The sequence below is a fragment of the Glossina fuscipes genome, unplaced genomic scaffold, assembly GCF_014805625.2.
Source record: "Glossina fuscipes isolate IAEA_lab_2018 unplaced genomic scaffold, Yale_Gfus_2 0, whole genome shotgun sequence".
Taxonomy (NCBI): domain Eukaryota; kingdom Metazoa; phylum Arthropoda; class Insecta; order Diptera; family Glossinidae; genus Glossina; species Glossina fuscipes.
Genome location: NW_023998414.1, coordinates 34,393,828 through 34,411,521, shown reverse-complemented (window position 1 = coordinate 34,411,521; position 17,694 = coordinate 34,393,828). Strand labels below are relative to the sequence as shown.

The 17,694-nt window shown below is 32.4% G+C and overlaps 1 protein-coding gene, 1 long non-coding RNA gene and 1 other non-coding gene across 3 annotated transcripts; 1 reads left to right on the top strand and 2 right to left on the bottom strand.

Annotated features, from left to right (window-relative positions):
- Positions 1-1,441, bottom strand: LOC119633911. Its single transcript, XR_005246909.1, has 4 exons — positions 1,194-1,441; positions 852-1,134; positions 140-231; positions 1-80 (listed from the first exon to the last, which is right to left on the bottom strand). It is a non-coding gene; the product is annotated as an uncharacterized LOC119633911 (long non-coding RNA).
- A 5,230-nt stretch (positions 1,442-6,671) lies between these two features.
- On the bottom strand, positions 6,672-6,744 carry Trnak-cuu. The gene has a single exon. It is a non-coding gene; the product is annotated as a tRNA-Lys (tRNA).
- Positions 6,745-12,855: 6,111 nt separating this feature from the next.
- On the top strand, positions 12,856-15,355 carry LOC119633896 (cytochrome P450 307a1-like). The gene is made up of 2 exons (XM_038027712.1): positions 12,856-13,319; positions 13,401-15,355. The coding sequence occupies exons 1-2, from the start codon at positions 12,914-12,916 to the stop codon at positions 14,666-14,668; spliced, it is 1,674 nt and encodes a 557-aa protein (XP_037883640.1). The 5' UTR covers positions 12,856-12,913; the 3' UTR covers positions 14,669-15,355.
- Positions 15,356-17,694: the final 2,339 nt, after the last annotated feature.

The window sequence follows — 17,694 nt, the reverse complement described above, 5'->3', positions numbered from 1 at the left end:
ACTGGGTGTGCAAAAAAATCGTATTTTTTCATTAATTTATTATTCGTTGATGAAGTCCAGCAGATTGGAGCATAAGATTGCTAAAACATTACAAAGGAGATAGCCATTATTATATTAAAACAATATATTAATAATTTACCTTTGTATATTTTCTTCTTTTTACCCTGAAGTTTGTGATTTTGATATTGGAGAGCTGTATTCTCGGTTTTATCCTGCAATACCAAATTTTCGCTAAAATTACAAAAAAGCGGAAAAACAAACAAAATCACTTATGATCGTTCACAGATGACAATGTCCGAATGGGACTGTTAGCTTCGCTTCTATTAGCTTCTACTTTAAAGTTTTATAGAAATATCAAATCGTATTTTAAACGCACTGCTTGAATCGGAAATAGCAGGAAAAGGTACGTTATCGTGTATCTTTGGTAATACTATTATATTTATTTGACCTATTTCCTTATAATCTGGTCGTAAGATTACGCCACAAATGAGTTGCCGTCCCCTGGTTTTATCCTGAATATGCTGATAGTCTCGACAATGAAGTCATTGTCTTCGATAGTAAGCTAGTTTTTCTCTTTAATAAGTCAATCTGTTAGTGCGGGCAGTGCGGGCTTTGTCAACAACACAAGGAATATAACACGTCATCTACCTTTTAGCTTGATACAGAATTGTTTAGTTTTCCTTGATATACGCAATGTATTGAACTAGGCTTTTTGTAAACGTAGCAATGTTATTATCATTATTACAATTTATTTAAACCAAAGAAATCAACTCTTGAATTAAAAAAAAAGAAAGACCACTAATTGTTTAGACAGGACTATTGGCTCTCTTAAAAACGAAAACTAATCTAACCATTTCTGCATGCAGAACGACATAAGAGCAGCAGCTATGTAGTAGCAGAACAATTAGAGTTGTAGATCTAATTATCTTATTTTTATTGTTCACAAGTATCGCCGGCTGATTAAACTTCTCGCATTCACTTTGTATAGCTGTGAAACTTGATCAACTTATTAGTCGATATTAGTTGACTTAGTTTATCTTTTCTATATAGTTGACATCCAATCAACGTTTATTTTACGTTTTATTTTACGCAGAGCGTTGCTTTCTGTTTGCTTATAGCACCAGCAGCAGATTTCTGTAAATATTGACTACTTTATAAATATACATGCAATACAAAATTAATTCAAAACCTACCGCCAACATCGGCATACGTATTAAATATTTTTGATATTCATCTCGCGCAGTTCTTTCAATACTTAGATGTTACTTTGCCTATAATTTCAAGTTTAAGATCTCCTTCGTCTTCTGTTTCGATGTGATGTGTCAAAAAGGTGCAAAGTGAATACGAAATTCTTTGCTTGGGCCTCAATAAAGTTGAGGGTTCATTTTGGAATACACTTTTTTTTTTATTTGTTCATTTTATTATAACGGCGAAAACGATTTTGCTTTACTTTGGTTGATTTTATAAACTTCGAAGAAATGTCAACACAAGTCAGCTGCTTTCTAAACAGTGTTGGAAAAGTCGTTTACTTAGTTTTTGCCATAAGAATAGCCGATGATTAAAATGTACTCAACAATTTCTGCCATCCAGAATACGGTAACAAACAAAACCGTTTGCGAATTAAACAAACAAGCAATAGACATCATTTATTTAAAGTGGAAATATATTCATCAAACTGGTTTTTGTCGAGTGGTAAATGGTAGTTTCTTGAAGTTATGAATCAATTAAAATACAATTATATATCTAATATATATATCTACGTACATCAGATTCATCTTCTTTATCTCTAATCAATAAACAGGCTTGTATACTTTTATGTAAACTTTCTTATTTTTTATAAATTTCTTGTTTACGTTTACGTTAATATCTTTAGTTTTGGTTCTAAAACCATATGTTCTTGCTTACGTTTTGCTGTAAAGCAATATGGTAGCGGTAGGGCCGGTTTTTTCTCCTTTTTTCTTTTCATTTCATTTACCTCTTTGTAAATACTTCTGTAAAATGTTGTCGTTATAGAAAAACAAAAAAAAAGGAAAAAAGATTCGCTGCTTATATACTGTAAATTATAAAAAAAAAAACAAAAAAAATAAAATAAATAAAAACAAAAACGAGAGTTAAATTGTATTGGAACCAGCGCTCGAATGTTAATTGTATCGTAAATACAATATATCAGTTTTTGCTTGTATGAGTGTAGTTAAATAATGATACATGTATATAGATATATACTAAAGCATTAGGTCTGATCGCTTGGATGTCTCTTCAAAGGCAAAAAAAAAAAACAAAAGAGAACATTTTTATATATGATAAAATCAACAAATCAAAACCCTACCACCGTTTTCCTCTTTAGAATTGTTCATTTATTTATCATAATTTTTATATATTATATTATTATTATGATTATTGTTTAATTAATCTTTAAAAATTCGCATTTTTTAAATTTCACTTTTGCATTTCTTCGTCTTGTTTATGATTCTTGTTCAATGATAACATTTGCAAATAGTTGATATATGTGACAAATTAAATATTATTTTAAACGGTCGTACTTTTACAGCAACGAAATACAGATGGTACCTTACTTTTGAAGTGTAAACAATAGCACGTGCATAAGAAATTTGCAACAATAATCACAAAAGATGTAAGCTTAACAGCAACAGTCGCACACGATACGAACTTTACAGCAAATGACACCGAAAGTAAATGACACCGCCGAAAGAAAAATTTTGTCCGTATTAAAAAAATAACAAAATTAACACAAAATGCTGCTGCCATTTAATTAGAATAAGACACGGAAAAATTAAACTTAAGTATATTGCTGTCTCTTTCTATATGAAAAAAATGTTTACACTGTAAATAATAGCGCGTGCACGAAAGTGTAAACAAAAATTAAAATTTTCAACAACAAACACACACGGTACACAGCAAGAAAACATACACATAGATTTACAGCCACAGAACCTGACAACAGACCAAAGGGATTCAATTCTGTTAAATAACAGACAACAGGGTGAACACATAGTTCTTTGTTAAAGTTCTTTGTCTACGAATGTCGGCGTTTAATTTACATGGTTGGTTTAAATTGCATTTTTATATTCGTTTGCTGATAGTAGTAAATATCTCCCGCAAGCTTTGCGTCCTTTACAATAATTTTTGTTGTTATTATTTTAGAGTTTTTAATACAGCTTTTTTGATGCATTGTGTCAGACAGTAAGCTTCCTAAAAATAGCGTTTTTTTTTTTAACAGGACTGTTATGATGCTTGAGTTATTAAGTTCACGGTTACAATTAGAATTTTATGTTTATACGTTCACGCTAGTAAATGCGTAATTTTTTTAAATTTTTGATGTATAAATGTTTTACCTATTATTATTTTTATATAAAAAAATATTAATTATTCAATTACCTAGAGAAAATATACAATTAAAAAAGTATAAAGTTCAAGTAAAAGATTAAAAAAATTATATTCATTTTATATTAAATAAATAAATATAAAAAAAATGTATATATATAAGAATGATTAAATGATTAATTTTACTTTGAATTTCACATAAAGCATTCGTTTATATAAACCGCCCGAGTTCGACAATAGCGGTACCGTTATTACGATTAAGACAATCTCTAAGACAATACTTATTATTTTACATTTTATAATTTAATACACATTATTGAATGTGAATCGAATATAGTATATTGAAAGTAAGATTAGCTTTCACTTTCATTTAATTATGTTTATTAAAACTTATTTATTTTTGGTGCATGTCATCGGCATCTCGAGAAGCATCTGTAATCATCTAATTTAACACTTCTACATTCATAAATGCTATTTTAGATAACATTTTTTAAGCTTTTCGAAAGAATTGTTATTTTACATTAAGTTATATTATAGTAGTTTTTTAAAAGACACTTTAAAAGCGAAAATATTTCATATTCTCGCTGTAAAATGTTTGATATGATGAGAGCATTGCAACTCTGGGAGTAATTAGATGGGCGGTAGTCACGAAATGTTACAGTCTTGTAACATGCGCCGTTGCTTGATGAATACGAAAATGAGTTTAAAAGAAGGAGTATAGAGGTGTACTTCACTTTCGCAGTTAAATAAAGCAAAAGATTTACTTAAATGTTTTGATTTGAAAACCATATTTGAAATTGAAAATAAATTGCATTTATTGCTTGCTTTTCATACCTTATAAAATAATGCTGGGTCGGCAAGGATGAGATTTATAGATAACAGATTATGTGCATTGTTATATAGTAAGCATTTAATTTGTTCAAAACTGCATCTTTGACGGCCCAAAATTAAGTATGAATTAGAATTTCATATTGAATGATATCCAGAAAACTTAAAATATATATTAGTTCGATAAGCTACTTCTAAATTCGACATAAATTGTCCTCTTTCTTCTGTTTTTCTGTTACAATTTATTGTTTTTTTTTTACTTGTTTGTATACAAATGAAATTATACGTTTTGACAATTCTTACAAGGTCCCGTAAATAGTCGGCAAAGTTGAAGAGAAAAAGAATTTTAAAATTTTGCGTGGGAACGAATTTACTATAAAAATTAAAGATAGATAAACTGATTTTGAATCCGAGGATATATATTATATATTATACAAATATTCGAAATAATTATCACTCCTTTCAAAAATACATTTTGTACTTCTCTCTGTGTTGGCCAAAATAATTTGGTGTTCAATTCACAATAGGCAAAAAAACTCATTCACAATAGTCCAAGGAAACTGTATATTATAGAAAATCCGATTATTCAAATTCTAGTTGAGCGTGTTTATTGAAAAATCTGCTTGTTATGAAACTTGCCGTATAAAGTGACAACGGTCCGTATTGTCGAAAGCGTAGGGTTGCCGCTATTCTATTATGGAGATATACATTAGTGTATACAAAACTTTAAGGTGTCAAGTTTTAAAATTGTTTATGTAGAACTTCTCTTTGAATGGTAAAAATTGGTAGAGCGAAAAGCTACATTTTTTAGTACCCGCTTATAATTTAGATGACGGTGTTTAAGTTTCGATAAATATCTAGTTAAGGCGACAAGATGGAGAAATAATATTCTGCGACATTTGTTATTATATTAGATGGTTGCATATATTTTGAGAGGCGATTTCTACAGATAAAAATTAAATTGTTGGGTTATTCAGCGTATGTGCACGCTATTCATGGAGCGCTCAAGATTGTATATTCGATCTTCATTACTTTTGCTGTTTAAGTTGAAGAAATCTGCTACCGAAGCCTATCAAATAAATTTGGAAGCTTATCGTGATGCTGATCCATCATATACCAGTGTGATTGCAACGATTTAAAATTGATGATTTTGATGTCAGTGATGAAGGATCTGAAGGACCAAAACAGTTCGAAAACAAGCAATTGGAAGTCCTATTGAACGAAAACACAGCTCAAGCTCTTAAAGAAATTTTCGAACAGCTTAGCAGTTGACGAATTACCTGTGTCGAAATGGTTACTTGCAATGCGAAGGATTCAAAAGGGAGGGAAAATGGCCATACAATACGAAATGACTGAGAACGTTACTTCGACATCGAACCGCCGTTTCAACGGCATATGGTGACTGGTGGGGAAAGGTCGCTGCACTACTATGAAAATCCTAAGGGCAAAAAGTTTTGGGTCAGTCCAAGAGAGCCATCCACATCGGCAATGAAACGGAATATTCATGGCTATTAAGTTTTGCTGTGTGTGGGGTGTGATCAGCAAGGTGTAGTGAATTACAAGCTGCTAAAACCGAACGAAACTGTTACTGCAGATGTCTCCAACGTCAACGCAAAGCTGTGTCCTTGCCTGACACGTGGCCTGGACGTTCGGCCACACGTTACAAGAGTTGTCAAGATTACACTGTTGCAGCTCGAATGGAAAGTTCTGCCACACCCAGCATACTGACCAGACATGTCACCTTGCGATTACCGCTTGTTCAGATCGATGAAGTATGGTTTGGCCGGCACGCGGTTCCGCAAAGTTAAAGAATACGAAAATAAATTGTCGATTGGATCGCTGCCAAACTAATATCGTTCTTTCGGCACGGTATCGATAGAAAGGTCCAATCAGGTTTAAGATTACTTTTGTGTAAAGTGCATTTTTTTCAGGTTAAGTTGAAATTACAGACAAATCTAGCCAATAAAGTCTTCTAAGGAATACGTCATCGAAATACTTTTTACTTTTAAGGGGTTCTCTGATGTTCGATAAAACAAGATGACGTTGCTCAATGATACCATGTTTATTCCGAAAGCCATTAATGGCCAGGAATAAGAAGTTTTTGCTCTGAGGAAGGTGGGAGAAGTCTGCGCAACCAGTAAACTAATTGGTCTCTACCATAAGTTCTTCTGCGGATTTCCATTGTGTTGGAAAGTGATCCAATCTCAACATATTGTTAAGAATTAATGTTAATAAGATGGTAGCCTTAGATCGTAAATATTTAATAGCTATAGATAGGATTTTTTCATGTCTTTTTTGAATTCAGTAACTAGTGTATGTGCGTGATAGCTCAATCCAGGGATCCAAAAATTTCAATATCTCTCTTGCGTTTGAAGTCCTACAAAAGTTATTAGGCTGAAATATTTATTTTAGATTTGTGGAAAATTTTCGACTGTCTATGTATAATTTTTGTACCACTTTCATAAATATAAGAAAATAAATTGAATTGTAAAAAAAGCCCTCGCCCAACGTGGGGCTCGAACCCACGACCCTGAGATTAAGAGTCTCATGCTCTACCGACTGAGCTAGCCGGGCTGACTGCAAAAGTAAACACATTTATTCTACTCTTTACGCAACATTAAGGTCAAATGTTCTAAACTTTACATACATATTTAATGCGTATTTAAAATTTAATTATTAATACTACAAGTAAAAAAAAGTACAAAAAACGATAAATTTTCTTTTGTACAATCAAAAATATGCTCAAGGGTATTCGAGGGTAGTTTAGAACTAAATAAGGAACTATCTAACATTGAAATGGTGCAACGGAAGTGTGCTGTGTAGATATTATGATTTGCTGATATTATAACTGTGCCAACTAAATACATATACACTAAATGGAAAAGAACAATGTGATGGCTCCGATAACAGAGCAGTGTTCATGTAATGGGAAATTGCATTTGAAAATATATATTTTCAAACGTGGCATCGAATTTTCAAAATGCTTTTGCAATTTTGAATCAAATTTCGTATTCTGAAACAATGGTCGCAATAAACATTTTGCCATCTATCAATTTTATTAAGTAACGCTTGGTCACAAAACCCAAAAACCAAATGAATGCGTTAATCACGTCTACTACATTAGCGAATTTAGAAGAGTCTTCAGCATATTATTTATATATCTATCCATATTTCGTCTTTTACGTAAACATTTTCAACTGCAATCGGCGGAGCTGATGAAGGTAGCGAAGGTAGTTGAATGAGGAATGGGTGAAGTAAATTTTGATGTCGTTGGAGTCAACTCAAGAATCGGCGAAGTGGCTTGAGATTGTGTAAGAGAAATAAAGAAAATAATATGGTATATTTAGATAAACGCATATTGGATGCGGACAAGCTGAAGACTTGTGATACGGAATTGCAGTTTGGGGAGTGTGGAAAGAAGGATTAATTTAATGGATATACTAGGCAAGGAGTATGAAAGAGGAGAAATGTGCTGTGATCTGTGTTGAGTCCGTTTATTCAACAGTATTAATAGCAAGAGCACTGTATACATCTATGTGTAAACATATGCAATCCGAAATATTTTAGATTTTTCGTAGATTTTAGATCTTTTCTTTCCTTGCCTTCTTTATATAAGATTTCGCTTTATTTATACAAACATAAAAATATGATAATAACAATTCATAAAATCAATAAACTCGAATAAAGAATTACTTCACTTTACTTTGTTGCACTTTTGCACATTACAAAACAATCGATATATTTATGTCTACGGTGTTATATTCCACGTATTTCATGGTCTTTTGCTTCATCGGCATTTTAATATAATTTTTGTTATGCTTTTGCTGCAAACGGCAGCATATCTTTAAAACTATAAAAAGAATTTGTACGCTTGTACGTACAGTGAACTGCCGTTTTGTGCGATTAAATAGTTTCTCAGGAAAACACGTAAACAGAAAATCGCAATAGAATTTTAATTTAACTATCATTAATTATGACTATAATAATAGTTTCTACCACACTCTACATAGAATTTGGATAAAGAATTCAAAAAAAAAAAAAAATAAATATATGTATATATATGTCTAAATATATATATATATATATAACATTTAGACAAAACTATTATGTCTAACTTGGATTTATTTTCGTAAAATAAGAATTTCCTTAATTTCAAAATCAAAGCATTCTAAACAAAATCTTTTTTTTTTAAATACAAAAAATCAAGTTCTGAGAAATTATGAAATTATTCAGATAAATATTTATTGCTGTTTTTTATATGAATATTTTTGCAGTAACCCGACTCTTTCCTTATCTTATGTTGTTTTTTTCACGAATTTGTTTATTATGTTCTACAAATGTTCCTTTTTTCTTCTGCTCTTTTTTTTACAAAACCATCTCTTGTTTTGTTTACTATTGGCATGACTGTTTTCTTTCATAAAGCAAAAACTTGGCATCATTTACACATGCTGCATAAGTTATTATTATTATTATTATTATTTTAATTTTAGACTAATGAAATGAATTCTTAGACTAAAAAAAAGACATTGAGCACTAGCAACACAGGCTATCGGCTCTGCATAAGTTAACATTTGTTCTAGCCGAGATTTGGAGTTTTTCTAGTTTTTGAAATAATCTCGGTGCCATTTGGAAAGTAAAATTTTTAAAACTTGGACATCATGTGTTCAACACAAATGCAATGCAATTTACCTACAAATTTTAGTTTTTATTTCATCGGTAATAAATGAGTAAAAAATATATGAATTAAAAATTAAACAAAGAGTGAATTTGAAACGTGAATTGTTTTTTGTCTTCGGACTTTGTACCATTTATGTCGGTCTTTTTCAATCAGCTTACGCAACCTTTAATTTCAGCAACTCGAATGCACAAAGAGACGCCTTCTGCGACTACTAACAAACAAAAAAAAAAAAATAAATAAAAATAAACTGAAATGTAAAACTTCACTGTCCATTTTTAGGAAATCTTCGAATGAGTTTCAAGTTTCAATTTGAATTTGCATTAAAAGAGACTTTTCTTTACACATTTACGCGAAATAAAGTTTATTACGTTATGTAAGCAGAATGGCAGACCCGCGATCAAAAAACAAATAAAAAGAATCTTTTCAAAATATTTGAATGCTATGTACACAGGTATATGTGTCCGTTTGTTTGTGAACGTATGCCATTATTGTATGAAATATGATGGAATTGATTTAGCCACGTACGACCGTTCATATTTGATTTATTCATTGAAATTCTCAACAAAATCGTCATATATATTATTCGTTAAATTCCATAGACGAAGTGTGACATTAAGATTAATCTGTGCGCTAGGAGAGCTACACATCTATGAAAAGAATATCAACTATTTTATATATTTCTATAATGAGGTTATGATATTAGACAACATAAACGTCAGTTGTTTTCCAGTTCGAATTTAATTAGTTAAGTAATTGTTTTTTTTTTTTTTTCTCTTTTAATAAGCATCTCAAATCTAGTCAGAGCTCCACTCGTAGTTTCCGGTTTTCTATAAAGTTTTTTTTAAAGCGAACAGGAGGTCATCTGCTATTGATTTTGTCAAGAGAAAAGAAAATGAAAGCGAGAAACTGAATTAGTCTGCGACAAGTAAATCATCAGATCAAGTTATGAAGCGTACTAAACATTGGTGACGCCTTCGCCAAATTGTTGCATATAGTAATCCTTTAATTCATCTGCAACAGCCAGAATAGATGTCTGGGATCTCGATTAACCGTGTGTTCTCAAATCAGGAGAATATTTACAATAGATGTTACACAAACGGACAGACGCACATGCTTTAATTGATTCAAAATTTAATGCTAATTAAAAATATATATACTTTATGATGCATACTGAAGTTTTGTTCGGCATATTGCCTTAGATGAGGGATACAAAAATGTAGACTATATCGAGAGGTCTGAACACACTGCTCGTTATAAAAAGTTGACAATGGGCTGTTGCCGAGTTTCTTCGATATCGACAGCTATAAATTGACCTTAAAATGAATCAGATATAGAATAGATTCAATGAATGTACAAGCGTTTGCGTGTTCATGCCAGAATCATCTTTGATTTATAATTTTCCGGTGTTCTTAATATTTAGCTTTAAATTTTTTCTTAATACTTCAATGAGATTAAATATGAAACTCGAGCAAATCATTCGGCTTTATCCTCCTTTCCTTCCTTCATCTCTGTGCACTTTTTCGATAGGATAACATTTCCCTCATATTTACCTCTTCCGTTCCCTTATGATCAGAGTGAACTGAATAACACGAGCGATCAGGAAAGTTTTGAAAATAAAAGTTAGCACCAAAGGGAACCAAATAGATAAGGACAACATCAGATGCTAACGCTATTATTTGACAATCATTTAATTGTTCACTTTTTCGCTACCAATACTTTGTAAGTGCAAAATTTCTGTTAAACTGCTACACTCTATCAAACGTCTGCAAAGTAAAAGAATGTACTAAGCATGGCACTGATTACGGATGCCGTTAGCCCGGCTCCATTTTCGAATTTCGATGTCTCTTGCTGTATGTATGCACAAGAGGTCCAAGAAGCGCTCTCTGAAGACTGTCAAATTGGGCGTAAACAAAATTCCTCACGTTTTGCGTTAGTATTGCTGTAAACGTCATATAAAATAAATTCCAAACAAAATTTTTTATTTACAAATAGCTGAAGCAAAACAAAATTTTCAATTTTGTGAAAGGTAAGTAAATGAATTTTCTTTTTTTACTTCTTACTCTAATTGCCTAATAAATAACCTTTACTTCCTCAAAGCCTGTAATCACCTGTGCATCATCGGCCTTTCCATACCTCATCATACACTGTCGCTATCATTGATAAAGTGCAAAGGATCAATAAATAATAAAAGCTCATCACTATACTCGATATATTGGTCTTACGGCCAATAGGCCCATCTAATTCTTCTTGGTATGAGTAACTTCTTGCGTTGCGTTGTTATATAACGATGATTGAAATATTCCTAATATTATCTGAAGGGACTGGATGATTAGCATAACCTGGATGGAATAGTGGTGAGTTAATCGACATACACATATATGTTTTCATAAGGTTTGCACCCACGCCATGAAAATTGCGGCAACAATGCTTTTGATTTCCTGGATCAAGGTAAATTTATTTTGACAACGTTGTCAACGTTCCACTAGAAGCTTCTCAATTGAGGCGAACAAGTCAAACAATTACAATCAGCATATCTTTTGCAATTTCAAATTGAATTGCATTGAAAATAAAAGATATAAAGAATAAATTCGCTTAAAAAAGGTTTGGAAAAATTAAAAGATTGCCTTTTATTTATATGATACAAAACTAATATTTCATATACAATAAAAATAAGTAAGCAACTTATATTCAGCGGAAGCCGAATTTCGCATAACCATCACTATGTTTTTCGCAGTCTACACGCCAAGCTCTTTTATTTGATACCCATATCGCTGGTACTGTCGCCATGTCTACCCAATCCATTTTAGAATTAACCCATTTTTAGGCAGATAACATATCTTCATTTGAGGAATGTACAAAACAGTTTAAAACATTCTGTCTTATTTGTCTTATGATTAAAAAGTGAAAAAAAAAACAAGTTTAATTTTTTGTAACCTTGTGTGTGGGCAAAGCCGATTTTTTTCCATTTTTACACGTAAAGACTACGGTGTTTCGTAAAGTAAGTGTGGCAAAGTTCAGCCTTCTAACTTTTATAATTTCGGAGTAACGAGCAGAAAACCCATACATTTGTGTTAAGAAAAACAGAGTTGCGTTCTGTTTAGACTCCACCGCGGGCTTCTGCTCTGACCAAATCCGTCCATTTTCAATGCTAGGCTGCGTGAAAAGACTTCCAATGTCTCTATGATAGTATACATAAATACATATGTATTTTTGAAACGAAAAAAAAAAAAAAAAAAAATAAATAAATAAATTAAAGATTAAGCAACACATGGATCGTTTATTCCAAGTCGAAGCTGCTTCGAAATCTTAGTTTCACTAAATGCTTCAATAAATGCTTCGGTAAAGATTTTCTTTACAAATGTAAATACATTTAATCCTAATTAGAAATGTTTACATTATAGGAATAATTCATTCTTATTGAATACGCTATCTATCACGTTAGCCTGCCTTGCGGTAGTGCGGTGCAAAACACTTTTCACCTATCCACATATGTCGCAATGTTGGCTGATTCTCCCATAAAGTTAATCGAAGGCCTATCTATGCAAGAATTTCGAAAAAAAATTAAAACTGTACACACCCACACAGATAATAAAATGTATTAAAAAACTCGGCCTTAATCGTTATCAGCGAAATTGAAATTGTTGTCTTCATTTTTCCGAGAGAAAATACTCTTTTCACTCTTTTTACATTCGTTTTTCTTCGTGCAAGCAGTTGTACACTTGATATTTGTCTTTGATTCGATTCGAGCCGATCTCTTTTTATTATTTTAACTTTTTAGATGACAAATCAAATCTACTTTGTGTATGTGTGTGTGTGGTCAATGCGTTATAATTCATTCTCTTAATCAATTCTCTCTGAAATCGAGATTTGTGTGCATTTTGTATGTGTTTATATATATATATGTATGTGTGTATGTGTGGGTAATGTCAAAAAATGCATTTAAAAGATGAAAGAAATAAGTGAGACTTGTTAGTTCGTAATTATAACTGCATCTGGAATGTATTGAATTATATTTATTTGATTTTCAGTATATCGAGAAATTAGGAGAACGATATAAGACAAGCGATGTTTTCATTTTCAATTATCCTATTCGGTGTAACGTTTCTTTTCATTATTGCGTCTTATGCGCTTACACTGTTTAATCATATGCGCAAAGTAAAAATCATTAAAGTTTCATCGAAAGGAAGTGAACGAATTGTTAAGGAATATAAACAGGCACCGGGACCAGTTCCGTGGCCTATCGTTGGTAATTTGGCGTTGCTTGCACGCTTCGACGGACCATTCGAAGCATTTACCGAATTATCGAAAGAATTGGGTGACATTTATAGCCTCACAATTGGCTCGATCCGATGTCTAGTCGTCAGCAATTTAGATTTGATTAAAGAAGTTTTAAATCAAAATGGAAAATTTTTCGGTGGCCGTCCAGATTTTCTTCGCTATCATAAATTATTCGGTGGTGATCGTAATAATTGTGCGTGACTATATTACTTTACTTAATTTCACTTTTTATTCCGTTTTATATAATTTATTCATTAATGATTAAACTTTGCAGCGCTTGCGCTATGTAATTGGTCGCCTTTGCAGCAGAAAAGACGAAATTTAGCCCGCAGTCATTGTTCACCCCGTGATTCGAGTTCGCATTTCCAACGTATGTCGGATATTGGTTGCCTTGAAATAACTGAATTAATGCTAAAACTCAAAAATGAAATTAGTAAAGGACATGAATTAGATATTAAGGCTTTACTGCAGCGAACGTGTGCTAATATGTTCACTCACTATATGTGCTCGGTTCGGTTCGATTATGAGGATAAAGATTTCCAAAAAACTGTTGAATATTTCGATGAAATATTTTGGGAAATTAATCAAGGTCGCGTGTATGATTTTTTCCCAGCATTGGCTCCATTTTTTCGCAAAAATATTACAACCATGACTAAATGGTCCGCGTTCATAAGAAATTTCATCTTGAAACGAATAATGCACGATCGTAATCGTAATATAGATATGGAAGAAGATGAGAAAGATTTCACGGACGTCATATTAAAAAGTCTGAGTGAAGGTGAAAATGTTACCAACGACACGATACTTTATATGTTGGAAGATTTTATTGGTGGGCATTCAGCTGTAGGCAATCTTGTCCTGATAGCTTTGGGTCATGTTGCAAAAAATCCTTTAATTGGCGAACGGATCAAGGAAGAAGCGGATAAAATCTCAACAATCGCTAATCGAAAAGTCAATCTCTATGATATGGATAAAATGCCATACACAATGGCTACCATATCTGAAGTTTTGCGATACTCATCGTCGCCAATTGTTCCCCATGTGGCCACTGAGGATGCCATTATTTCGGGTTATGGCGTTACGAAAGGCACAGTTGTATTTATAAATAATTTCAAATTGAATACGAGCTCACAACTCTGGACAAATCCGGACATTTTTGATCCTGAACGATTTCTCGAACAGACATCGGAAATAAAATCTCAAAAATTTCTATCCAAAACTAAATCAAATCCTAGAGCCAATCCAGATATGGAAACTGTAAAGGACAATTTAGATAAGGAAAATTTGGATACAAATATGCGTTTAAAAGCCAATATTCCGCACTTCATACCCTTCAGCATAGGGAAACGAACTTGCATTGGACAAAACCTATTACGTGGTTTCGCATTCATTCTTTTGGCAAATATATTACAACAATATCGGGTATGCGCGAAAGATCTTGCAAAAATTAAAACCAAACCAGCTTGTGTTGCGTTGCCAGTGAAAACGTATTCGTTAGCACTCACAGCCCACACTACTCGTGGAAATAATATTCATTTATAAAATGTTAACACTAACATTACATAAACGTCAAGTCGTCTTTTACTAAAATAAAAATAAACATAATTTAATTTCGCGCCTATTTGTGCTTGATACCGCTTTATAGCTCTTATCTGACGGCTCTACAAATTAGTCATGTCACTCTTATTAAAATTTTCTAACGTTATTAAGAAGAAGGCTTACAAGGCTTAGGGCATTTGCAAGAATCTTATTAACCGTATTAAACACTCACAGTCAATTTTTTCTTCCTTCCTGCGCAGACCTCTTTCAAGTGCTGGAGTAGTCGTAAAAAAGAAGAAAGAAAAATTTGCTGACATCGGATAGCCTGGGGGAAGGACCCGGCTTGCTTATTTCACGCAATAAGATTACCTCGTTGCGAGCGACAGTCTGTAAGACACAGTCTAAAGTGTTTAATATCTAATTTGAAAAAAGCAAAAAAAAAAAAATAATTCTATCGTCTAATTAGCGATTATTGTCCATAGCTTTTTGGCTAAGCACTGCTTTACCTCTAACTTGCTTTTTAAGATCAACCAAATATTTATTGGAAATCTCGTATCTAAGAAGTAAAGAAAATCATATCGGCATGAGACCTAAGTTTTTTTTTTCTTTTATGATTTACTCAGATCAGAGTGGATATCCACACATGCAGTGGCAGACAAAAAATAAATAAAATGTTTATATAAACGTTAAGGTGAATTTTATTAAAGAGATATGAAAGAAAAAAGTTCGTGGCTTTTATTGAAATGAGGGAGATATCTTTTATTGCAAGCATTGCCGACATTTGCCGATTGCTATTCAATTTCTTTCTTTATTTTAGTCAAGATTTGCAATTACATGGAATTCTGAACGCGCGTTAGGGATGTATGCAGACAAATTCTTATCACAAGAGGTTACATGAAATAATATACGTAAATGTTGATATGCACCTGTTGACTGCCACAACGACAGAAAACAAAATTTATAGCAAAATTGTACTTATTAAGCATAACTCTTAATATGTGAACAGAGAGGAAATGTATACAAAGCGATGAAAACATATTTATTTACAATCTTGCAATGCCCCTTATTATCGCAAATAGTATTTTACAGAAGACATCGCGAAGAATGTCAGACGGGAGAAAGCTAAGGCATCTATTAATGTCTTCCTATGATATATATATATATATATATATATATACATAATAACTTGGAGCGGGTAACAAATTTTTAAATTTGGTAAATTGGTAAGAATGGAGCTAAGGTGATATATAATGATAATGAACAGGAGCCACTAAATGCTGATTAAAGAAGCAATGAATCGCAAAAAAAAAAAAAAAAAATGCCATTACCATGCCCTTCGAAATGACCGATCAAGGAGTTAAGCAAAATTTTCAACGGTATACACAAGCATTTTAAAACAGATGCTGAAGTTATTGTACGATTTATTGAAAAATTTCGAGATGCTATGACATATAACAAACAAAATGGCGATCGCGACAAAAAACTAAATTGAAACTGAAATGCAATAAATAATTTCAGTTATCTTGATAAGACGATACCTTCGTTGATGTTTGTGGGTCAAGACGACTTTGACCGAACGATGCGACCGTTTCTTATCCTTGAGGCCGGAAGCAATGCGAATTCCGAATGTTATAGCTTAAAATAGCCTGAAATTCAGATATATAAATTTATGAAACGTATTCCGCAGTACACGAATTACAAATGCTGCCAAATCGATGATAAATTAGGAGCAAAAGCAGAGAAGTAAACGCAATGTAAACAAATAATTTTAATTTCTTATGCTTATTGACATTTTTTGTAACTTTTAGTTAGGTAGCTCTCATTTGGACGGCGTCCATTGAAAGCTAATTAGGCTATGAATTATGTATGGCTTTCGTCATTTAAAATTTATTTCAAAACAATATACGGAAACAGAATTTCCCAAAACTTGCGAATTTTGCCATCTCCCTCTTGAATCATATTTGCTCTTTCGCTCTTCCATCGACCTTAACAAATGAATTTAATACTACACTTTCCATCTTTCAACAACGTTCCTCGCCTTGTGATGAATGTCATTGTACTTCCGTTTGATTGAATCGACTGGAGTTCTGTACAGGTTTAAGTACAGCTTTAAAGCTTATACCGTTACAGATAAAATCATCATCATTCGATTCAGGCTATACTTGCCTGTTTGTTTCATGAAATATTCCTCACTTTGTGCGAGCTTAGGAAAATAAATGTGGGCACGACGTATCCAAAGAGCGGATCATAGGAGGTAAATAGGTTCACCTTAAGTTATCACTAGTATCAAATTTCCTGGAAATGTATTCAAAAGCCGGTATTGACAAATATGTTTCTATAGACGTTGTTCATAAATATGCAAAATCATTTACTCACGCATTCTCGGATAACGCAAGAGAATTTGAAACGTCCTGCAGAGGCTTTTCTCCGTCTTGCAAGATCCTTTTCCGCCAAACCCGATGTTTCTCTATTGCCAGATTACATAATATGATCAAAGGAACCATTCTGCCTCATGAATATATGCGATCAATCTATTATATATAATACTTAGGAATTTTATTTATTTGATTAGACCTGTTAGCGATAAGACCAATATATCCAGTAGAGTGACAAGTTTTTTTTATTATTTGTTTGCGACAGCATACGATAATGTAGGGTAAGACTGATGATTTACTTGCGTTTCAAAAATTTTACATTTTCTATTCTGCTTAAAATTTAAAACTGTTTTCCCACGTAAATGCAACTCTAAACAACTAATATCAACTCTGAAAAATCAATGCTAACACAAATGTAAGCTATTCAGTTTACACCTGATTTGATATGGTATGGGAGAGCATATTTGGCATTTATGGTGTATACATAGAGCGAAAACCAAAAAAAAAAAACTCGAAAATGAAGCCTACTTAACGTCATACATAATTAATGCTCTGATTTCAATTAAGCCCACTGAGCTCAACTTTAATGTAAGCACTCTTCTTTCTCTTTTCTTTTCGTTTCTTTTCGTTTCTTTTCTCTTGTCATCGTAAGAT

Coding starts and splice junctions, on each gene's coding strand:
- LOC119633896 (XM_038027712.1), top strand. CDS start 12,914: ATGTTTTCATTTTCAATTATCCTATTCGGTGTAACGTTTCTTTTCATT. Junction 13,320..13,400: donor CGGTGGTGATCGTAATAATT/GTGCGTGACTAT, acceptor TAAACTTTGCAG/CGCTTGCGCTATGTAATTGG.